At 31.1% G+C, this 24,180-nt stretch overlaps 2 protein-coding genes across 4 annotated transcripts; one reads left to right on the top strand and one right to left on the bottom strand.

Annotated features, from left to right (window-relative positions):
• Positions 1–1,723: 1,723 nt before the first annotated feature.
• Positions 1,724–2,572, top strand: LOC110638320 (non-specific lipid-transfer protein D, cotyledon-specific isoform-like). The gene is made up of 2 exons (XM_021788838.2): positions 1,724–2,131; positions 2,376–2,572. Exons 1-2 carry the CDS (start codon positions 1,791–1,793, stop codon positions 2,383–2,385), a joined length of 351 nt encoding a protein of 116 aa, XP_021644530.2. The 5' UTR covers positions 1,724–1,790; the 3' UTR covers positions 2,386–2,572.
• A 485-nt stretch (positions 2,573–3,057) lies between these two features.
• On the bottom strand, positions 3,058–10,380 carry LOC110638315 (uncharacterized). Of its 3 annotated transcripts, XM_021788834.2 has the most exons (6): positions 10,075–10,380; positions 5,867–6,019; positions 5,360–5,453; positions 5,125–5,207; positions 4,418–4,571; positions 3,058–3,532 (listed from the first exon to the last, which is right to left on the bottom strand). In XM_021788834.2, exons 1-6 carry the CDS (start codon positions 10,363–10,365, stop codon positions 3,297–3,299), a joined length of 1,011 nt encoding a protein of 336 aa, XP_021644526.2. In that variant the 5' UTR covers positions 10,366–10,380; the 3' UTR covers positions 3,058–3,296. The 3 variants fall into 3 exon arrangements, with proteins under 3 accessions (XP_021644526.2, XP_057988163.1, XP_057988164.1); XM_058132180.1 differs by lacking the exon at positions 5,867–6,019; XM_058132181.1 differs by lacking the exons at positions 5,125–5,207; positions 5,360–5,453.
• Positions 10,381–24,180: the final 13,800 nt, after the last annotated feature.

Raw genomic sequence — 24,180 nt, 5'->3', positions numbered from 1 at the left:
TCACGAACAAATATTAACAATTAATATACAATGTAAAAGATTATCATATGATCAACTTTAGGATTTTAGAAACTAATTAAAGAATGTGAAAATTTTTACAGGCAGGGAACTAAAAGTATGAAACAGCTAATTATTTTATTATATGTCTACACTAAATTGATTCAATAGCTGAATGTATATCACTCACCTAACAGACCTAAATTCGAGTCTGTAATTTAAAAAAAAAGTAATAAAAGAACATGAAATTTAAGGTAAGATTTTATCATTTACATTGAAAAAAGCTAAGATTAATTGAGTATAAATATAAAATGAAAGATGAAATTTTAAAATATAATCGTTGTATGTACAATTGTTTTATTATAGTTACTGATTATAATAGATTTCATATGAGTGTGATCATAATCAATAGCCAAAATTTATATCATAATCGATAGCCAAAATTTATCTGTTATATATTCAATAATTTTATTGAATAATTTCTTTAAATGTAGAGTGTCATCCCATTAATTAAAATTCTAGCATCTATTCTTTTTTTTTTAATTAATATATAAAATCAAATTGTTGATGAAAAGAAATTGGAATGCAAAATATATATACACATTTAATGTAAAGATCGCCTTCTGCTTATATATATAAACATTCATATTTCTGTGATCAAAATAAAATAGCAATTACATGTATGCATGATTATATTTTGATTTTCGGATAATAATTGGATTAAATGGGTTAAAATTAATAAACCATATTTATATTAAATTAAAACTATTCAAATTACCATTAATTACTACAAAAGCAAATACTTATTGTTATTAATTAATTTAAGTACCTGCTTATCACATGCACATCAATTTTCAATCATTTAATCAAGTAAAAGATACTCATTCAACAGCAAATTTATGGTAAGTACAAGTAAAATAAATAATTTTCAATAGTTTTTTTAATAAAACGTATATTAAATATATAATGACTTTATTAATAAATTTTAGTTTAGTGATATTAGAATCATTTTTAAAACTAAATTTTTGAATTTGAATTTTAGTTAAATTTAATTATCTAGACTTGATATTATATATATCTTACTTGAGCACTTATAAGAGAAATTTTTATCTAAACCTGATATATTATGAATCCAAAATATATAATAAAACTTATATATTTGTATCATTAATATATGATAGATCCGATTTTGACAAAAATTTTTCTTATAAACGTGCTCGAGTAAAATATATATAATACCATTAACTTTTTTTTTAAACTTATATTTAGGATATTTTTATTTCAACTTATGTGTGTTGAAATTAAGTTTGTTTATTAAATGATTTAAATAGTTCACTGTCTGTTTTCTTTTTTTTTTATATAGTTTTATTTGAGTTTCTTTCTTAAATTAATCCTAATACATTTAAAATTATTATTTCTTTTTTTTTTTAGCAAAATTAAATTTTTATTAATTAAAAAATTATATTTTTATCAATTGGACTAATTTTATTGAATATGCCATCAGATCATCAAGCTAATAATTAAGCTTGACATTTCAAATATGCTATCGCCATGAAAACGATCAACACAAAATATATCAAGCGCTGGACACTCATCAATCCCAATGCAGCTCAATCGGATCTTCTTGGAAAACTCAAACCTCAACCCAATGATCCAATCCCAAACTACTCCCATCTTTCCCTATAAAAACCCTTCAACCACACCCACATTTCCCAAACCAAAGCTAGTCTACTACTCCCTCAAGTAGCATAAAAGAGTCCGTTAGTAGAGTTAACCATCAAACATAGCTAACCATGAAGAAAATCTTCTTTTCTGTTCTCTTCCTCCTCTCCTTCCTCTTCTGCCTTGCCAATGTAAGCCAGGCTGCAGTTCCATGCAGCACAGTGGACGCAAAGGCAGCTGCCTGCGTTGGGTACGCTACCGGCAAGGCCCCCACGCCCTCTCCAGCATGCTGCAGTGGGCTGCAACAGCTTGCTCAAACAGTCAAAACAGTTGATGACAAGAAAGCTATTTGCAGGTGCTTGAAGGCTGCCTCCGGTTCTTTGGGAATTAAAGATCAGTTCCTGAGCAAGATTCCTGGAGCTTGCAAAATCAATGTTGGGTTCCCTGTCTCTACCAGCGTTAACTGTGAAACGTGAGTAAATGTTGTTTCTTTAATTTAATGATAGTATGTTTAATTTTTACGCATTGTACACTCCATAAGAAAAAAGAAATGCTTGTGATTATTCTATGAGGCTTGGCAAACTTGACTTTGTTGAGTAGTTAAAGGTGTATCATGTCCCTGTCTCTTTTATATATATATATATATATCTTTTGGATTATATGGACCTAGAAAGAGAAGAAGGACTGATTTTACTTTGTGATTTTGATTTTTACAGGATTCACTAGATTGAAATGGAGCTGAGGCAGTTGTAGTGTCCTAGAGAGACAAGAGGGAGTTGAATAAAACAGGATAGGAGGTCATATCATATGTATGTGGTCCTAGTGAGATCCTATACTTTGGACCTTAATATTCATGCTGCCCAAGTTCGCTTTTTTAAAAGGCATCAAATCAGTTCTCCTTAATTTTATGTCATTTTTAAATCTGTCTTTGCTGTGTTGGGCTTTAACCATTGGGCTTTAAAATAATTTTCAATGACAAATTCCACAGATTGAAATTTTGCAAAAGCTGCAAAATGATTCTAAATTGCAAGTATAAATTAATTATAAAATGGACCCAAAAAAACTTATCCCACCCTATTGCCACCGCACTTCTGCCTTCCATAAAAATCATTACAACTTCCATTTTCTCACCTTCCAACCATCAGGCATCAGTATACAAATTTTTATTCTAAAAATGAGGCCCTTTTTTATAATTTTTGCAAGTTTGTGGATTTGATTGTGAAAATTTGGAAGTTAAGAATCTACTATGAAATTTTGAAAAGTTGAGGGGGCAAGCGAAGCCATTTCCCAGTATGAAAATGATTGATAGGTTCCTGGGCTTTCAAGTTAAATCATTTTAGATGTGAGCGCAAAGAAGCGATATATTCAATAAGCATTTTACATAATACAGGACAAGAGTTTGATCAATGAGAACTCATTTTGTTTATTTCCAAAGAATTTGCAGCATAAATCAAGTTCAGGCACAATGGGAGGAGACAAGCATAATGTTTTCACAGCTAACTAGACAGGGTTTTGAGAGAGCGATAAATAAAATGCATAAATAAATTGCATTTTAAAGTACTTAAGAAATTGATCAACTGCACGAGTTGATACATAAGTGGGCAACGAATGCAGTAATTTCAAGGAAGTATGACCCATTACCATGGAATTTCCTGGCCATCCCATGCGAAGAACTTGCCATTGTCATGGCTCTTTGCATTGTTGATGATGTCTAAGAGTTTCTGAACTGAGAATTCTTTGGTGAATAGCTTGCCTTCTGGAACATTTCTCTGAAATGGCCTAGAAAGGTCAGTGTCCACTGTGCCTGGGTGCAAAAGAATGCATATTACCGGATCTTTCTTTCTTGCAAACTCCACAGACACTGTCTTTGTCACTGCCAGCATTAACAGACAGAAGTATTGTCATGAGTGAAATGCTACGAAATTCTAACGTGATCCACTTGTGTTGTTTTTTTATATCAATTATGTCTACAACATACAAGCTAATATGGTAATATTAGAACATAGGAATAGCAGAAGGTATGCAAACTCAGGTGAGACCACATTAACGTGGCATAAATAGATGCATGAATGCCAAAAAAATCAGGTCAACTGGTCGAAGGACTAATCACCAAACAAAACATATATTACACTTTATATATATAATAGATACCCAGTTCCTCTACAGCAGTAATTCATTCTCGTCATGCAAATTTCTATCTTCAAAATGGCCATCTATTATTAGTGGTATTTTAAGACAAGGATGATATCAGTTTGCCAAAAGATCAGAATCGTTACATCAAAGGCGTACCAAAAAAATAAACGAGGCGCATGCACTGAAGCCATCAATCAACAATCAAAAGCTTCTATTTGTTATTACTATTTTTAGCCTCAAACAGGTACAGACTTCTGGGGGCGTGCTTTTAAGGCACCAGATGTCTTTTCATATGCTTTATCGCGCATGTGAATTGAATGGGCCAAACAAAGTAAACAGCTAATACTCTATCAGCAAGAATAATCTCACATTGTAGTCATCAGAAGTTGACATAAAACATTCCTTGCCAAGATGAAAAATAAACAGATGTCAGTCCTCACTAACGTGATTATGATTCTCCCCGTCAAGTATCACAGAAAAATATCCTTATGATGAGAAAGAACTAACCACAGATGGTATTATAACATTCCATTGCTTGTTGGAAGTGGTCCACAACAGCAGATGTTTACAAATAGAAGTCAAAGACCACAAAAATTAAATTATAGGAAGGCTAGGGAAGTCATACGTTGATTTAAGGCAGTCTTTGAAGACCGATAAGAGTGCCAACCTCCTAGGCGATTATCTCCAATGGATCCCACTCTTGCACTTAAATTGGCCACCACTGCAACATCCCTATGAGTCCCTGAGCCTCCTCCAGCTTTCAGAAGAGGCCACATGTGCTGCAAACGGCAAACAATAATAGTAATATTTAGCTACATGTGAACCATTGAGAAGTAAAGTAAGCAATGAAGAAACTCTATTGCATCTTAATTATAATATATGTGATTTCCAACAACTTTACTCATTGTGTCAATAATATCATAATAAAATTCTACTAAAATATGTAGAGAACGTAAGCCTAGATATAGAGTATTTGTAATCCTACTAAAACTAGGATTAGGAATCCTAACTTAAACTTCCTAAATAAAATAAAATTATACTTCCTAAATAATAATAAATGAATTCCTAAATAATAGAAATACTACTATAATCTTCCTAATTTTACAATAAAAGGTTAAATCAAAACAATCCCTAAATCTGGTCTCCTTCGACTGCATCAGATAGTATGTGTGTGCGAGCGCGTGTGTGTGTGTGTGTGTGTGTGAAAATGGCAAAATCTTTAGTATTTCAACACCCATAAATGCTACTTTTAATGCAAAAGCAACTATGCCAAAACAAAACAGAAACTGGAGTATGAATTCAAGCTACCAACTAAAAGTTGTCTCCACATACCTTGATTACTAGAATTGGACCTACAGCATTGACCTCATAAGCAAACATTAATGATGATTTATCTACTTTATTCAAGGTTGTTTCTGCACTGGAAACCAAAGAAATTAACTTTATTTGCTTGCCAGGGTCTGGAGTTCATTGAAAGAATAGCCTTTGATATTCAATTGGACAAAATATTACAAATAATTAAGTCTCCTCAGCTTGAAGTCTAGAAGAAACGATGCAATATTCCTACCTGGTTGCAACACATTTGGCATCGAAAGGATGCCTGAGGCATTAATGAGAAGGTTCAAAGAACCGTAATTTTCTCTTATGGACATTGCAGACGCCTGCCATATGACATAAATGTCAGGTGACTTGAACAAGAATGACAGGCTGAAGTATCTTATTCTTGCTGTCCTTGTATGGACAGTTAATAAAAATTAACAAACTGAAATAAATTAAAGGACGCTAAAGAAAATAAACCAAAATAATTGATACACCTTATCATACCCTTGAAGAAGTTAAAAGGAAATAAACAAAAATTTATAACTTAAACCTTTCTGACCCTAAAGTGGTAGTAAGATCCGAGTTCCTCCTCTATTTTACTATTAAGTAAGATCAATGCTGTTGGAGTAAATTCATCTAGGTAAGATGTGGAAAACCACAACTAAGGTAAACTGATGACTAAGAATGGAAATAGAGGTGAATTTTCTTCTAGTCTAGACAAAAGCAAGAGGTAAGAATAGAAAGAAGCATTAACCTCTATGGAACTTTCAATGGTCAAGTCCAACTGTAAAATGTCGAGTCGTTCAGAAAACTTGTTTTTCAAATCAAGAAGTCCTTTTGCTCCATTAGGATTTCGACAAGTGGCAATAACATGCCCTTTCTCATTCTTTTCCAGAAGTTGTTTAACCTGTATCAGGCAGTAAACAAATCAAAGTTTGCTCACACGGTTGACTCATTCCTTGCATCATCAAATTAAAATTTTAAAACAAGATAATGAATCCAACAAAAAGAGAATAATGGTGATCATAGTTACTTCAACTCTTTTGAACCAGTACTTCAGGACTTACAGCACCAATGCCAAACAAGGATATTTGAGCATGGGTATGATAGTTTGAACCTTCAAATTAAAGGGAAATCTTATGAAATATTATAAAATAGGTTGAGTCCAACACACTGACACGTGCCTCAATTGGATAGTGGGAACCAAGTCCAATAACATAGCTTGTGACTAATACTCAACTCAACTAAGCCTTTATCCCAATAATATAGCTTGTGACTAATCTGGAGAAAATTTTGGTGCTGTCAAGAATATGAAAAACTAATGCTTACTACAGAATACAAAAAAAAATCCTCTAACATAGGCAAAAAAGAATAATATTAAATGAAATCCATAATTATTTCTAATAAGACTGCAAGAAGCATGATATTGTAACATTTTAATATTTATTGTAGTTTTTAAAGTTTATTAATTAAACTTAATTTTGTTCATTAATTGAAAGTTAACTTGAGCTTTTTATGTCTTGTGTTTACATTGACATGTTGAGCTCTTATATATAGGTAGCTTCTTTTCTTAGCGTATATCATTAAGTGCAAGCATATGAGTTTTATACAAAAGCTATAGAGTGTTTATAGACAAAAAAGGGTGTTCCATTGGTGGAGCTTTGGGTTCAACATCTAGTGCAAAGTTGGTTCAGCCACACGACGAAACTGTCGAGATATTGTATCACGGAGGAGACAAGTCAATAAAAGAGAAGTTCTGCTACATTAATAAAAGACAAGTTAACAAGAGTTTGAATCTCCTTAAAGAGAGTGGGATAAATGTGCCTTAGCTTGACGTCTTTTCATGTATATTTTATCAAGCTAACATAATTGTTGGAATTGATGAGATTTTACCTTAATTTATGGGACATGTTTATGAGAAAATCATGTGATTGATTAGCTTTATTAATGCTTGTATTAAGGAGTGATTTATGGGATGCCATATATCTTGTAGCTTCCATTATAAATATAGACTCTTATGTATTATGCTAAAACACAAGTAAATGAAAGTGTAACCCTTTGAGGTTCATTCCAATTCTCTTCCCTCTTTCTTCTTCTTCTTCTTCTTCTTCTTCTTCAAAATTTCAACAATAATATAATTATTAATTTATTGCATTTTCATGAAAATTTATACTACAAACATTGTTGAACTATACTAATGGAGTTCTATCATGAAAAAGGAACTTAACATGACTTAGAAAGCTATGAAAAACTGATATGGAAAATGATTTGGCATCTGAAAGACCCTAAGGGATTTGCATTTCCCTATAGGCTCTGAAATCCCTCTAAACTTTTGGTCATCTTATCTTAACCAATGAACATGATATACACATTGAAGCAGCAGTTTGTACTTATAGAGGTACACAAGAATTGGTCTATTCCATCAAGAAGTACCTAAGGTCATGCTTGGTTGGAGGGCTTTTTGGATGAGGGATTTCATAGAATCCACGGATTTGAGGGGATTCTACAATCCTTTTTTTTTTCCTTTCAAAAATTTCCTTCAATTCCATTGATTTACCAACATACCAAACAAGTGAGATTATGTAAATCCATGGAATTAAAACTTATAAAAACCCTAGATTTGGAATTCCATGAATTTTAGAAGTCCCATATCCAAATGTGGCCAAAAGTAATTATGGAGCAGCAAGGGCAATGAATACTGGCTGCACTATATTTAACCATCCATACATGATGTAGCCCTGAAAACTTCAGTGCATGAGCAATGAAGATCAAGATACATTTTATATAAGGCTACAAATGGGTTGAGCCAAGCCAAGTGAAGCATGAAGAGCTAAGGCTTATCTTATAATGAGCTCAACAATTCAAGCTTAGATATTTGAGCTTGAGCTAAGCTCACTTATATTTTAATGAACTCGTAATTGACTTGCCTTTAGCCCCACTAACCTAGCAACAAAAGAGACTAAATGAGCCAAACTTGAGACCAACTCAATTAGTGAGATCAAGTCAAACTCAAGCTCAAGTCAATCTTTCTTTTTTTTTTTTTAAGCATTCAGCTTTAAAAAAATTTTGAATAATAAAATAAAATTCTCATCCAAAAAAAATCATATTGTACTTCAGCAAACATAACAATGACAAAAGAGAAACACACACATAAAGACATGCACATATAGTATCTCAAATTATAACTTGCCTCTCCTACAGATAAACAATGACAAAGAAAACCACACAAAAACATCCGTGTGATTTTGTGTCTTGCCACAAACAAAAGCACGCAAACATAACAACACAAAAGAACTAAAGAAGAAAATTTTCTTTCATTTCCCTCTCAAAACAGTAACTAAGACCCTATAGATAGAGTTTGTGAAGAGATTACCTAATTGGCCAGTATTTCCAGGCTAACTGACTTGATAGTAAGTTGCTGATTAAACAGCTTTATTATATGGAATGTAATGTTAATACCCAAGAAAGTTACAAAACACTCTTTCATTCTGGATTGATCACACTCTTACTTAGACATGTTCTCCTTTCCACTAGACCTAGTTGAAACATGATAATTTTTGCTTCGTAACAACTCCAACAAGTGATAGTTTTACGCCTTTTATAGGAAATGAATTGCACATGTATAAGACATCTGAAGACCTAAAAATGAGTGAGCAACTACCTATGGAGATGCTTGAACGCCCCACTCCCCCCTCCCAAAAAAAAAAAAAAAACAGAGCTTCTACATGGGTTATTTCCTTATTGACCATGGTTTTGAATGGTCATCTTTACCTACCGAGTTCAAGAGACTCAAAGTCATCTTAACTTGATATACCATTTATCATTTTTAGTTCAGTAAATGTACTAATGGATTCATTAAAACCTGAAAGGTAAAAACATTAAATAAAATACACCTATCAACATAAGGATTAAGAATGATGAAAAAAAGTGTGTCTATGCCTGTCATGTGATATGCCAGAGAGAGAGAGAGAGCATGACAATGCACCAAAAAAAAGGAAGGGAACAGTCAATCATTTGACAACACAAGCCACTGAAACATAAACAGAAGCCAAGGACAAAAAAAAAAAAAAAAAGAGCAAAGTGAAACTGTTTGAACAGGAGTGGGAAACACGAAATCCATATCAACAGATTTTGACATAAAATAAATACATGAAAACCTATTTTAGCAACTCCTAACTGGCTAATAGGGAAAAAAGAGCAAGAAGAGAATATCCCCATCCAATTAGAAGGGGAAAAAATGGATGTTCTCAACAATTCTTGAAGGGCTGATCAAGTAAAGAAATTATTCTCAGAATTCAAAAGATTTCCTTCATAACCTTTTGATCCACTATTATTAAAATCAACGTAAATTGATTTAAATTGCAGTGCAAATTCAAGAAAATGATTCTTTGCATGTGGACACGTAAATTAGTATTTGGTTGGTTCTACAATAAAGCATTAATTCAAATATTCAATGCATAGAAAATTTATAAAATCATATATATACAAGACTTCTCCAATGCATATCGAAGAAATCAGTCCACTATTACCTTACCAAATGAAAAAGAAAAGAGGAAAAAGAGTAGCACGCTTTTCAAGTCCAATACTCCATCCCACTATGTTAATTGTATGACTTCCCATCAATTGATTAGTCTCATTCAATATATTTATCATGCTTAACCAGTAATTATCATTTTAATTACCAGGGATGAATCACCTGAGCTATATACATTGTTCTCCAAAATTACCAAAATATAATTACATGGAAAAGTAAACAGATATACGAATATAAAAATCCTCAAAATTTTAGAATTTGGCAAAAAAAATAGTCAACTGCAATAAAAACCACCAACCCATTACTGAGGGAGATTGGAAATGCATGCAAGAAAAAAAAAAGGGGAAAAAAAAACAGTGAATTCAAGAAATTGAAATGAAAGAGGTATAAACACAACGGATAGAACTAAAGGAAGAAAATCAGCTCACAAATTCAAGGCCAATTCCTCTGGAAGCTCCCTGCACCATCGAGACCCCACCTTCCCATTTGTGGGCAGAAACAGAAGAAGATGCAGAAAAAGCCCTTCTTACTGAACTCAGAGCCACTGGAGTGGACAAGAATGCACGGCAGTTCAGAAGCAAAAGCTTCATTTTCAGTGATGCAGTATTTAAAAAGGCCGTTTGAAAGATCTGTCTAGTCATGCCCTGGAAGAGGATAAAATGCAATGAATCTGCCAACAACCATGGCCGGAGGAAAAGGTCACTCTTCAGCCCACCCATAATTTTCCAATCTTAGCCCAAATCAATCCTGCTCAATATCATATATATACACACGTCTAGTCAAGCCCATTTCTAATAATCACACTTTTTGTTTCCTAATGTTAAAAAGAAATTTTCAAATATTTATATTCGCCAAATCAACAACTTTCATTCAAATGCAAAATCGCGGTATATATGCACATTCTCTTTAAATGTATAAGTTTAAAGGCAAGAATTTATAAAATATAAAAATTAGACTTATTTGAACTATGACCAACCCTTAATCTTTATAAACCCTTCAATTTGATTATTTTCTTGTTTATACGTGAAACTCTTAACACTCCCCTCAAGTGATTTTTCTTTCATATGTGAAACTCTTAACACTTGTTTTAAGTGGTAATTAGGACATTCAATTGACGCTTGAAACTTAAAAATTCTTTCCTTGAGATTGAAATCGAATCCTGACCTACTCTGATATCATATTATAATTTTCATTGAAGGGTGGAGGTAAATAAATATGCTAGAAACAAGAGTCTATGAAATATAAAGATTACGCTTACTTGGGCTTACACTAATCATTACTAAAACATTAAAACTGACTAATTAGTTAATTCACCATTAATCCTTATAAATATCTTAAAATTGATATTTATTTTGATGTGGATTTCTTAACTATGAGTAACCATAAAAATTACCTATATTAACAAGTTAAGTTGGTGATCATAACTGGATCTTTGCCCAAGTTAGAAAAAAAAAAACCAAGTGATGAATAATTTAACTTTTCTATGGTTTAATTTCGTGCACACAAATTGGCTTGATTCCTTACATCTATGAAAGTGTAAAGCATGCCTAATAAGAAGTGATCCAAAGTACTTATATTCCATCAAATTTGATGTGAAATTAACCTTAATCAACGCTAACCCAAATAAACCAAAGTGGAATTTGAAGCCCAAAAACTACTTGACGCACGCTTGAGTTTAAGGGACATTAGTGTTAAATATGCTAATAATAATTAATGAACTATAATTTTTGATGGGTGTTGATTGAAATAAAAAAAATATTATGGCCAACAAACCCTAATGAGCCATAATGATCATCATAGAGGTGGATGATGCCTGCTACCATATTTATTAATTGGACCCACTAGTCACTACCCAATAATAGAGTCCATATATATATATATATATATATATATATATATATATATATATATATATATATATATATATATATATATATATATATATTTCTATCAACAACTTTGGAGGGTTGTTGTGCTACAATATGATCAATTAAATCTTGACAAGAACAATAATCCATGTTTTGTGCTTTGTCCTGTTCAAATAACTTGTTTTTTCCCACTACAGGTCCAAATTCTAGTACACCCTATTAATTACAAATCAAAATATAGGGTTGTGTTCTTATAATAATAATAATAATAATAATAATAATCTTCAAAAAGTTATAATTAACGCCGTAAAATCTTAAATTCGAATATCAATCAAAATTATTTATATAAACAAAATTATAGTCAAACAATATAAATTAATTTACATATGCTTTAATTAATTTGTCTTTTTAAACAAATTCAAAAACATATTCACAATGAATATATAATAATTTTATTATAATTATTAATTGTGATGAATCTCATGTGAATTTCACAATAATTAATAATTATAATTAAACATTATATCTACAAGGTTGCACCAAATGAGAATTTCACTTCCACACATTTAAAATTTAGCTATAACGTTAGCTTAAAAAAAATATATTTTGTTGGTGGGAGTATAAATGCTCTAACCTCACTTCTTGGAGAAATTAAATAATATAATTATGATTTTATATCAGTATTTGACATAAAATAGTAAACCAATCATGAAAAGATAATTAAGCGTAAAATGATAGTTATCATTTAAAAAAATATATATTTTTAACATATGAGTAAAATTGAATTTTATAAAACTCATTGTAACTTAATTATTACTCAATAATTAACTCATTATCCTGTGTATATAATTTCTTACATAAAATAATTAATTCATTATATAATTTCTTAATTTCTTAATTTTTTAGCAGTTGGATAAAAAAATAAAGATAAAGATAAGGAATGTCAAAGGGAGAGTGATGAATTAAATTTTATTATAATTTAAATTGTGATATTGGTGTAACAATATACATATACATTTTAAAATTATAGATTTGAAATTCAATATAAAATATGTTTTTGTATATCTATAAAATAATCATTGCATTGTCCTCATCCTAACTAACAACATCAATGAAATGCAATTATCACAACTTAATATAAAGGAAAACATAAAAGGGGATTCAAGGATTTTTTTTTATCTTGATATTCTATAATATTTTCATGCCTTGTGATGGTGATTAACTTTAATTAATTATGTGTTTTATAGCAGTTATAGATTCTATCGTTGCTTACTCATTCTACTTCGAAATTTGTTTCTTCAAAATCAAATTTTTTATAAGCCAAATTTGAAATAATTTTTAAATAATTTAAGTGTTTAATTAAAATGTATTTAAAAATAACTTAATTTATTAAACTAACTAAAATATAAACATAATTGAGAGTTTTAGTTATTAAAATGAGAGAAATTTAGTATTTTAAAAATTATTATGATAATTTATTCTTTTACTTACTCGAAAAATAATTTTAAAATATACATATAAGTCATACGTAAAGAATACATTATTTACAATTTTTAATTTATTTTAAATAATTTTTTAATTTATAAACTAAATAAAAATTAATATATATATAACTTTTATTTATAAATAAGTTTAACAAGTTAAACTCAATAATCACAATAATATTAAGTAACAATTAGAAAGAGACAACTAAAACATTACAGAATTTTTCTTATTTCTTATTTAATTGGTTAGATTTTTTTTTTAATGTTATTGTTATTTTTGAAAAAAAAATTAAATAAATTAAAGTGTTAAAAAATCAAAAAGAAAAAAAAATGATAGCATAATTTCTGGTAATGGTGTGATAACAAGATGATATTGATGATTAATGAATTTGACCAAACATCTTACAAGCATCAAATGTAATATGAGGTGCATGTTTTTTAGGATTTGTGTGATAAGAAAGCTCATCAAAGCAATGCAATAAGGATAGATTTATAACCCAAGATTTTCAAAAGAGCATAGTATATATTAATATAGTCAGAAGGCTTTTTATGTATGTCATCAATTAACTCCATTTTCTTTCTTTTCAAAATCATTACAACAGTCACTCCCATAACCCCAATTGCATCAAAATTTCCTTCAAATACATTATGACTATCACCCCATCAAATCCAAAAAAAAAAAAAAAAAAAAAAACCCATTTCACTGCAACTTTAGACTGTTCTTTTCTCCTATGAAGTGACTTCATTTGAACGGGCATGAAAAATTTCATTAAAGTTGATGGATTTGACAGAACTTAGGGTTACTATTTGGTAATAAATTGAGCAATAAAGTTGCTTCCGTGACTATGAGAGCCGTAAAAGTTTCCAATGTAACATGGCCAAGCTGTAAAACGTGTTAAAAGTATGAGCTATATATAAAAAAAAAAATTGAAAAAAATAAATAAATCAAAGTCACAGGGATGTTTTGAGTGGAATTATATAATGCAGCAGCTTCAAGTTGTTTCAGTGATTTTGTATTTGGCAGCATGCAATGGGGCTTCAAGATTATTATTATTATTTTTTTATAGATAACATAACACAAATAAGATTAATCGAAAATGCTATATCACTATTAAAATTATGATAATTTTAACAAAATTTTTATCTCTATATAAATTTTACATATATTCACTCCATAAACAATGTGAAAGACCAAGATATCAATAGTTGTATAACCAAATAATATATATAGTTTAGCTATCATTAGCAAATTAATATGAGAATTATATTTAATTTGTTGAGAATTTCCCAGCAGTCATTAATTCATTATCTTATATTTGTTATGAAACCACATCCGTTAAAAGGTAGGTTTTGAACAATGAACTAAATCACATCAAATAACGCAAGAAAGTGGTAAAAAAATAATTTTATTATACTATATATTGGATAAATTACAATTAATTGAGATTTAGTAAAACCTATAAATCAGTTTTTGTACTTTTAAAATCTACTTATTTAGTCATTGATGTGTCCCAACCGCAAGTGCATGGGTCTTACAAGTAATATAGAAAAAATATCGTTCCTACGAGAAGTTGTGTTAATGATTGAATTTTTGATATAAAAATTGACTAATTTAAACTATTTTCGAAATTAAAGCAATAAATTAATAGAAATTGGAGTGTGAAATCTATATGAGTAAAATTAATAATCTATTCAATAATGCAATGATTTAACTAAATTTGCATTAAATTAAAATAAGCAAATTGAAATATGGCAAGATTTAAAATGACAAGTAATTAAATTTGATTAGAAATTAAAAATGATAAAAGAGGCGATTCCGGAGTTCGGGAGTTCATATTCAAGCTATTTTGGGATTTTTAAATTAGTTACCCAATCTTATGAAATTTACGGGTTTTAAGGAGATTAATTCTTAAATCATTTGAATACTCTTTCGAGTGGGACAAAGAGTGCCTTAACCAATCTAATCCTACTTTCGTGGAGTTAAAATTAATCAAGATCCATTAAGTTTCTTAATTAATCTGTAAATCCTCTTAATCCTTAGTCTATTTATAGATCTAAGTTAATTAAGTCCAATTTCTTAATTATCTATCACAAGGTCTTCTCCTTTCGGTGCTTCAACCATGGATTAAGAATAATACTTAATGGGATTCTACACTAAGCATGTCATTGAGCACACAAGAAATGAATAAAATTCATTAAAACCACAAAATATGGATTACCCAATTAAAATCTATAAAATATCTCAAATATTACATCCCAACTCCAGAATCTAATGAAAACTACTCACTATCCATAATATTTACAATAAATTCTAAGTAAATATGGAAATAATTCTTAAATCTAAGCTAAAAACTAAGAAACTCAATACAAGAAAGGTAGGAAATAGGGAAGAAGGGAAGAAAACTTCAAATCTGGGTTAGAAATGGAGAGGTGACGTTTTTGCTCTGTTTTCTGACTCTTCCCCTACTGCTGCTCCCTTTTTTTATCTCCTCCCCCTTTTCTAAAATGAGATAAGGGCATATTTATATATTTTTCTGACAAGTAGCCCTAAAATGGTGTGTTTGAGGTGTAGTTTTCATGAGGGAATCTTCTGCCAGCTCATTATGAATACTCTATGAAGCTGCATAAGTAGACTGCATAAGTTATGCAGGCCCTTATGCAATTTTCGGCAGGTTTTGGACCCTCTATGTGAAGCTGCATAAGCAAGGAGTAAGTCTGCAAAAGTCATGCAATGACTTATGCAGATTTCAGCAGAGAAGAAAAATTGCTTCTCCTTGTGTAGAACTGCACAACTTACACGGTAAGTTATGCACAATTTGGCCACTGCATTCTTCAACTTTTAAGCTTTGTTTTTGACATCTTTGGCTATAGGAATTGTTACACTCATTTCATATAGGCATTTTAGGGTAGTTTTGCATCCATTTTGCCCTTATATTTTAGTATATTTTATGTTTTTAGCTTTATTTTAGCTTATTTGTTAACTTTAGATACTTTATATTTGATTTTCGTAATTTTGTTATTTTTTATAGGATTTTGTGGCAAATCGAAGATCAATGAGTGCAATAGGAAATAATTTGAAGAGATTTGAAGTTCTTTAAGCATGGAGGAAAGTTGAAGAAATCAAGCCTTGAAAGAGCAAACTAGCCGAAATTTGATTGAGACTCTGCTTAAGGTCATGCTTAGGGTAAAGCGGCAGTGCTTAAGGTGCAGCACAAGTCAAGCATGAGCAGAAAAGTCCATTTTACTCTAAGTCTGCCGAGATATCTTTGAAGGTCCGCAACCTTAAGCAGACAGTGTGACCAGAAGCTGAAATCTGCTAAAAAGCTGCTTAGGGTTAAGCCGAACCCTAAGCAGACTGCCCAGAACGTGAATAGTGCTGCTGACTTGGATAATTTTACACCTCATTTCCTATCCACTCCTTGGCTCTTATTTACTTTTAGGGCAACTTTTTGGGACCATATAAATTCATCATTTCCTAGCTTTTGCAGGGGGAGAGAAAAAAAGAACAAGGGGAAACGGGAAGAAACAAAGAAAAGAAAAAAAAAAAAAACACGCAAGAAAGAATAAGAAGGAGAAGGAGCACGCCATTTCTGCTGGAGAGTCGCTACCATCCACTCAGCTTTTTCGAGTTTTGGGCTCTCCTTCCCCTGGGTTTTTCTATTTCTTAGTCTATTTTTATGTTTCTTTTGCTAGTTTTATCATTTCCTCTTGTAAATTTTATCATGATAGAATAGTTTTTCTAAGATTTCAGAGTTGGGTCGCACTATTTTGAATCTATTTGTGGATTTGGATTGGGTTTTATCTAGATTTATATAAATATGAGTTTTGATTCTTTTCTTTGTGTGCTTTATGACTTACCTAATGTTGGATCCCATTGGGTCTAGTTTTTAATCTTTGATTGAAGGACCGAAAGGTAAAAATCATTGATAGATAATCAAGGATTAGAACTTGAAATCCCCTAGATTTAGAAATAAACTAGGGTTTTAAGAGGATTCATTGATTGATTACAAAACTTAATGGGTTTTAAGTTAATCAAATATAAATTTAAAGTAGGTTTGGTTTTCTTAAAATACTCTTTGGTTTGCTTGAAAAAGATATCAAAGGATTTTAGAATCAATCAGCTTCAAACTCTATTTTCTTTTAAAATTGGATGACCCAAGACAAATCCCAATAGACTTAATTCATAAACCCCAACTTTGGAATCAATTTTACTATTAATTAGTCTTTGTTTTTGCTTACCCATTATTAATTTAGTTAATTTTTGCTTAGATTAACACTTTATTTACATTACCCATTACCTGTTTTCTTTATTTTCTACTTAAATTGCTGCATTTAGTAAAATTAGTTCTTACAAATTGTCATTAGTCTAAATAATCGAAATAACCATAATCTAGTACCCAAACACAATTCCTCGTGGGAACGATACTTTACTTATCACTCTATTACTTGATACGACCCGTATACTTGCGGATTCGCCCCATCAAGTTTTTGGCGCCGTTGCCGGGGAATTATTGTTTGATATTAGATGATTTGGTTGTTTGGTTAATTTAGACATTTTCTTTTTAATTTTCTTTTATTATTACTTTACTTTGTGTTTTTCTTTTTGAATTTTTTCTTTCTAATTTTGTTTCCATTTGCTTATCTTGTGAGGTATTTCAAAATGTTTCATGTACAAGTCTTCACAAGTTTTGCTCAACTGCACTTGGAGCCCTTTTATGTTGCTTGGGGAAGATTTAATGATATGGTAGAGAAATTTTCCAACCACAACCTTTCAAATCAGTCTCTAATTCTTTGTTTCTATGATGGTTTGGATGAAGCGACAAGAAATTGGGTAGATTATGGAGCTTGGGCAACTGGTGATCATGTTCTTCAAAGAGGTCATGAGGATGTCATTCACTTGTTTAATGACATGGCGGATTTTGATTACCATTGGCATTGGGACCCTTCACTGCAGGGTTGGAGTCACCAATATCCCCCATACCACAAACAACCCAATATTTCACACCAATCATTTGAGTTTGAAGAAGAGAAAGGAGTGGGACATGAAGAGGCAGAAGATAAATTTGAAAATCTCTTTAACCAATTATTGAAGATTCAAGAAGACCAAGGAATGAAACTTAAAGAGATGGTAGCTAAATTGGATGATCTTGAAACATCAATGAAGAAAAATGAGCTATCAATTAAGATGATGAATGGAGTTTATGAGGAGGAACAAAATACTCAAGCTGGGGACAATGGGTTAAACTATGATAATGCTTCATGGGAATTTGAATCTGCAGAAGAAGTGGAGCCTCAATCAGAAAAAGAAAAATCCTTTGAAGATGAGTTACCAATAGAGTTTCCACAAGAAAATGAGTTACTTGAAGAAGAAATAGAACTTAAAGTTGAAGGAAACAACTCTTTTATCCTTAGAGAGTCATTAGAAGAGGGCTTATATGGAAATGAGTTAGAAAAGAAGTTGGTGGTTGAGGAAATTGATAAAACCATTAACTTGAGGTCATTGATGGATCTTTCACATACACCACCAGAAGACCCTTTTCTCTCATGGATACCTCCTTCATCATTTTATATCCTACATGAGCTTAAGCTTTCTTCAACCCAAGCATGTGATTCAACTCCAAGTGTTGTTCATGCTACATGCAAATTTGCTTCAAATCTGGCCAATCTTGAGGGCACTTTACATCAAGACCCATATGTCATATTATATGATAATTATTATGGAAGGAAGCCGCTTTTTGATTAGCATATTTGAAGGGGTCAAGCTAATGACCTTAAATGAGCGCTTCTTGGGAGGCAACCCAAGCGTATCCTTTTATAGTTTATTAATTTCCATTTCATTTCATTTTAGTTTTTACCCTCATAAAACTCAAAAGTGATATTTGTTTATCTTTTGTAGATCATTCATGAAGATTGGGCAAACTGAGACTTGCAGCAAAGAAATGAAGAATTGAGAAGGAACAAGTATAAAGCAAAATTCTGCACTTTATGTAGTACCTGTGAACAGTAACACCTTTAAACTTGTGCTAAATTGCTGATATTGCAATCTACTTGATAGCACATGTTTAATTTTATATCTTGTGTAAATTCTGTGAAATACAACATGGATGAGGATCAATTTTGATATTTAGGACTGATGTGAGCTTTATTGAAGTGTAAAAATAGTGTTTGTTAAGTTTTACCTTTTAGTGTATATATAATTTTATAGTTTGTTAGGAATTTACATGTTTTGGTTTGAATTGCTGCTAGTTTTTGCAGTTTGCAGATTTTTGCTACTGTTCATGCTGCTTAAAAGGTCAATTTCTATGTCTTTTCTGCAATTCTTGAATGTTTGGAACTTGTCTCAAATGCTGCTGAAATGTACCTTTGGTATAAGTAGAGAAAGGAGACCATTTCATTAAGTGTGCACAAAGGTAGTCAAAATTGATGCCTAAATTGAAAAATGCTTGCATAAGCTAAATGAAAATATATAGTGTTTGATGAGTTCTAAGAGATGATGAGCTTAAATTCCTCAAATTTATGGTGTTTGTGTGTATTTGGTAATTGCTAAGGGTCATGACAGCATTCCATGACATTTGGACTGTTTTTGGTAAGCAAAACCACAATTTTTCCCAAAACCTGCCGAAACTTGCTGATGATGTTGCTTACTAAGCAAAGTCTTAAGCAAATTCTGCTGAACCTTATGCTTAACCCCAAGCATGGCCCATATTACCAGATGTCTGCCCTACATTTTAAAAAAAAAAGCCTAAAACTTCTGCCATTTTTATGAAGCCCTCCCGATAAACCACAAAAAATTGGCCCAATCTTATAACAATTTATATCATTGGGGCCAAGACATGCTTCAAGAAATGAAAGACCTCACAGAAAATTTGGAAACTGCTTCTGAAGCTTCAGATCACAATGAAACTACTGCAGAACCTGAAGCAGACCCTGATGCAGCAACAAAGTCTTGACAGCAGAGCTTGAACAGTAGCAGTAGTTTCGTACTAGTTTTAGTTCTTTAATTCAGTTTTAATTTATGTTTTAGGTTCACTTTGTAATCTGTTTATTTTAATCTTCAAACCTTAGTAATAGTTGTAATACTTTGGTAATTAGTTTTTATGATTATCTTTGCACTTCTTTCCTTTAGTTTACTTTATTTTATTTTATCTTTTGATATGCATATAGTTATTCTATGAATGCTTTTTAGTTTAATTTTTGATTTAACTGTTAGATCTTATTTCTTTACACTTTTTCATCTTCTTGCACGTTATTTTTGCACTTTATATTTTCTTCAATACTAATTTTGTTAACATTGATGAGTTGCACAATTTTCTTTGAGCCGCATCTGTTTCACATCATTTGGAGGTAACAGCTTACCCTTTTACTATTTATGCCTATGGTATGTTGCCAATGCTTATGCTTTCGCTTTACCCTACGCAACAGGTTAAGCAACATCTTAAGCAGTGTAAATTCATACATTTGGGATACCTTTTCACATTTTTCTCTCTAAAGCTTCATTGTTAATATCATTTTGAGCTAATTTTGAAATACTTGAGCTTATATTGATTTAATCCCCAATTGTATATATTTCATTAATTGATTAGTTCACACAATTTTGCCCATCTTTGCATTCATTTTAGACATTGAGGACAATGTTTCATTTGAGTTTGGGGGTGAGGGCAAAATTTTTGCAAAATTTTTAAAATTTTCTTTCATTCATTTATTGCATTTCATTCATTCATATATAGATAATCCATACACTTATACATATACCACACACATGTCTATACTCATACACATACATTTGCATATAGTTTTCATATAGATTACACTTAGTTTTAATTTGATTTATGCATTCATTTTAGGATCATGCATATCATAAAAATAAAATTTTACCTTGTCTTTAGAGGATTGAGAGTTGCTTTGAAGAGCAATTAAGCTTACTTTTAGAAGGGTTTGATGGATTGAAAGTTCTAGATAGGTGCAAAGTTATTAGATTCTTGCTTTAGTTTATATCTTCTTAGCCAAGGGCCACCCAATCAATTGCATTGACTTTGAGTGCTTAGAGAAAACTCTAGGGTGAGAAGTAGCTAATTGATGTCTCACCAATCCTAGAACAATCTTTCTAAACCTTTCAAGGCGAAATCATAGCATGCACTTGAAAAAGAAATGATCTAGGCATTCTTTGAATTTTAAACCTATATTTTAGCCTTAGCCAACCTCACTTCAAAATTTCCTTTGAAACCAATTTGAGCCTACATTTATCCTTCTTATTTCTTTGAAACCCACATTAATGCCTAGCCATAAACCCAAACACTTACCTACCCTCCATGAGAATAATTCTTTGAGTGATAGATACACTTAAAAAAATAATAATAATAATAATAATTAGTTGGGAGAAGTGATTCAAAGTAAAAAAAAAAAAAAAAAAAAAAAAGCTAGCAAATTCAATTATGGTATGTAAAGTAATTCACCACCCAAGTACACAAAGAAATGAGTTTGGGGGTGAATTGAAAGGGACAATTATAATTCAAGTCAATGTTATTTATGTAGTCCCTCTAAAAGCTTCAAAATTATATGCTAGCATTGGTGAATAGTTGTAAAGTTCCTTCTCCCAAATCCTTCCTAAAAAAAAAAAAAAATTGTGTGTCTTGATCTTTTAATAATTTGATTATTCTCATATTTTGTTACCCTTATCCCTTTCTTGTTAGCCACATTATCACCCCCTTAGCCCCATTACAACCCTTGAAAGTCCTTTTGATCTTTTGATGGTGATTTGCTACATTAGTGGAGATTGGAATAGGAAAATTGCCTATGGGATTGTGATATCATTAATCCATTCATTTACTTCCATCATTATTTGAGATACTTTAGCTTATGGATTACCCTATAGTCTATTTAGGCATGATTATTCTTTGTGATTGATTGGTTTGGGCTTGATGATATGGATAATTGACCCAAGGCTAAGCGGTGATAACTTTGGTAAGGATTAAATTCTTTGCATCTTGAAAGTGGGTATATGGTTTGTTGGTGGCTAAAAGTAAGCTTGAGAGTTTGGATAAGTAATTTTCATAAATTTAAGGTAAGGTACCCCAAATTGTATTAATTGTTTTAATTTGCTTGAGGACAAGCAAATGTTTGAGTTTGGGGGAATTTGTTACACTCATTTCATATAGGCATTTTAGGGTAGTTTTGCATCCATTTTGCCCTTATATTTTAGTATATTTTATGTTTTTAGCTTTATTTTAGCTTATTTGTTAACTTTAGATACTTTATATTTGATTTTCGTAATTTTGTTGTTTTTTATAGGATTTTGTGGCAAATCGAAGATCAATGAGTGCAATAGGAAATAATTTGAAGAGATTTGAAGTTCTTTAAGCATGGAGGAAAGTTGAAGAAATCAAGCCTTGAAAGAGCAAACTAGCCGAAATTTGATTGAGACTCTGCTTAAGGTCATGCTTAGGGTAAAGCGGCAGTGCTTAAGGTGCAGCACAAGTCAAGCATGAGCAGAAAAGTCCATTTTACTCTAAGTCTGCCGAGATATGCTGAAGGTCTGCTTAACCTTAAGCAGACAGTGTGACCAGAACCTGAAATCTGCTAAAAAGCTGCTTAGGGTTAAGCCGAACCCTAACGTGAATAGTCTTTGACTTGGATAATTTTACACCTCATTTCCTATCCACTCCTTGGCTCTTATTTACTTTTAGGGCAACTTTTTGGGACCATATAAATTCATCATTTCCTAGCTTTTGCAAGTGGGGGAAAAAAAAAGGGGAAACGGGAAGAAACAAAGAAAAGAAAAAAAAAACACGCAAGAAAGAATAAGAAGGAGAAGGAGCACGCCATTTCTGCTGGAGAGCTGCTGCCAGTCCACCTGCAGTTTTTCAGAGTTTTGGGCTCTCCTTCCCCTGGGTTTTTCTATTTCTTAGACTATTTTTATGTTTCTTTTGCTAGTTTTATCATTTCCTCTTGTAAATTTTATCATGATAGAATAGTTTTTCTAAGATTTCAGAGTTGGGTCGCACTATTTTGAATCTATTTGTGGATTTGGATTGGGTTTTATCTAGATTTATATAAATATGAGTTTTGATTCTTTTCTTTGTGTGCTTTATGACTTACCTAATGTTGGATCCCATTGGGTCTAGTTTTTAATCTTTGATTGAAGGACCGAAAGGTGAAAATCATTGATAGATAATCAAGGATTAGAACTTGAAATCCCCTAGATTTAGAAATAAACTAGGGTTTTAAGAGGATTCATTGATTGATTACAAAACTTAATGGGTCTTAAGTTAATCAAATATAAATTTAAAGTAGGTTTGGTTTTCTTAAAATACTCTTTGGTTTGCTTGAAAAAGATATCAAAGGATTTTAGAATCAATCAGCTTCAAACTCTATTTTCTTTTAAAATTGGATGACCCAAGACAAATCCCAATAGACTTAATTCATAAACCCCAACTTTGGAATCAATTTTACTATTAATTAGTCTTTGTTTTTGCTTACCCATTATTAATTTAGTTAATTTTTGCTTAGATTAACACTTTATTTACATTACCCATTACCTGTTTTCTTTATTTTCTACTTAAATTGCTGCATTTAGTAAAATTAGTTCTTACAAATTGTCATTAGTCTAAATAATCGAAATAACCATAATCTAGTACTCAAACACAATTCCTCGTGGGAACGATACTTTACTTATCACTCTATTACTTGATACGACCCGTATACTTGCGGATTCGCCCCATCAGGAATCACTCCTTATTGGCATAATTTCTTTTTAGCTCCTCAAAAATACAATTTTTTCTACAAAATAAAGTAAAATTACAAATTAATCCAAAAATTGATAATCATGAAAAACTATCTAAATAACTGATAAAATTAGCTAAAAGTGATTAACAAATAAATAAAATGGCCATGAAATTAAATCTAAATGACTATGCAAAATGCATGTATTAAATATCCCCAAACTCAAATCTTTGTTTGTCCTCAATTAAACTTTAAAATATAGTGAAAATTTTTTTAAGGGTGCCTTATCCAAAGAGTTATGAAAATCACTTATTAAAGTAACTTAACATACTTTTAGCCATACCAACAATCCATATATCCATCCTTCAAGATGCAAAGAATCTAATGCTTATCTAAGTTTTCACCGCTTAGCCATCAAGTCAATTATAATTCAAAATTCCCAAACCAACCAATCAAAAGAGAA

The sequence above is a fragment of the Hevea brasiliensis genome, chromosome 13 (assembly GCF_030052815.1).
Source record: "Hevea brasiliensis isolate MT/VB/25A 57/8 chromosome 13, ASM3005281v1, whole genome shotgun sequence".
NCBI classification, from domain to species: domain Eukaryota; kingdom Viridiplantae; phylum Streptophyta; class Magnoliopsida; order Malpighiales; family Euphorbiaceae; genus Hevea; species Hevea brasiliensis.
The sequence above is the reverse complement of the archived record's forward strand: the minus strand, read 5'-3'. Positions and strand labels throughout refer to the sequence as shown.

Excerpts from the sequence above, each read along its gene's own strand:
- LOC110638315 (XM_021788834.2), bottom strand. The coding sequence starts at position 10,365 with ATGGGTGGGCTGAAGAGTGACCTTTTCCTCCGGCCATGGTTGTTGGCA. Across the intron at positions 6,020-10,074 it reads GAGGAATTGGCCTTGAATTT|GTTAAACAACTTCTGGAAAA; the intron begins GTGAGCTGATTT and ends TGCCTGATACAG. Across the intron at positions 5,208-5,359 it reads GCCAAATGTGTTGCAACCAG|AAACAACCTTGAATAAAGTA; the intron begins GTAGGAATATTG and ends TTTCCAGTGCAG.
- LOC110638320 (XM_021788838.2), top strand. The coding sequence starts at position 1,791 with ATGAAGAAAATCTTCTTTTCTGTTCTCTTCCTCCTCTCCTTCCTCTTC.